The sequence below is a fragment of the Penaeus monodon genome, chromosome 29, assembly GCF_015228065.2.
Source record: "Penaeus monodon isolate SGIC_2016 chromosome 29, NSTDA_Pmon_1, whole genome shotgun sequence".
Lineage (NCBI taxonomy): Eukaryota > Metazoa > Arthropoda > Malacostraca > Decapoda > Penaeidae > Penaeus > Penaeus monodon.
In genome coordinates this window covers 33,137,533-33,138,049 of record NC_051414.1, presented here as the reverse complement: position 1 = coordinate 33,138,049, position 517 = coordinate 33,137,533, and the positions used below count along the sequence as shown (strand labels likewise).

General features: G+C 59.8%; 1 protein-coding gene across 1 annotated transcript in view; it reads right to left on the bottom strand.

Moving 5' to 3' along the window:
- LOC119592181 overlaps window positions 1–517 on the bottom strand; it is a 14,195-nt gene that overhangs the window by 2,881 nt on the left and 10,797 nt on the right. The window contains exon 7 of the mRNA XM_037941010.1: window positions 24–494. Within this exon, the coding sequence (XP_037796938.1) occupies window positions 24–494 (471 nt within the window). The remainder of the gene's footprint in view (window positions 1–23; window positions 495–517) is intronic.

Genomic DNA, 517 nt, shown 5'->3' with positions numbered 1-517 from the left:
GTTCACCAAACCTCAAGCCTTACCTTCACAACCACGAAATCGTCACAGCAGCTCTTCTTCCCTTGGTCCTGGGCCTCTTGATAGATCTTGTTATCAATCGGTATCAACATGGGAATCGAACTTCCCAAGGACATCGCCGAGTCGACCCTCATCAAGCCAGAATCGGAAACGCCTTTCGCCGTCGCCGCCTTCGACGTCTGTCTCGAGAAGAGGACCACCTCGTCGTCCCTCCTCGCGCCTGGCGAAGGGGACGTGGCAGAAGCCGCCGTAGCGGGCATCACGAACAGCACATTCTCCTCTTCCTCCTCTTGCTCTTCGATCGATCTCGCGCCCGGGGTAGGATTGCCTTTCCTCCCGCCCTGTCGTTGAGGCGGATGCTGCTGGAGATGACGATGCTCCTCGACGATCCCGCTCTCCGAGATCACCACGTCTGTGAGGCTGCCGCGCATCGGGACCGGGTCGTCGACCTCTGGGTCTTGGTCCTTCTGGGGAACCTGGATGGAGGGGGTGGGGGTGG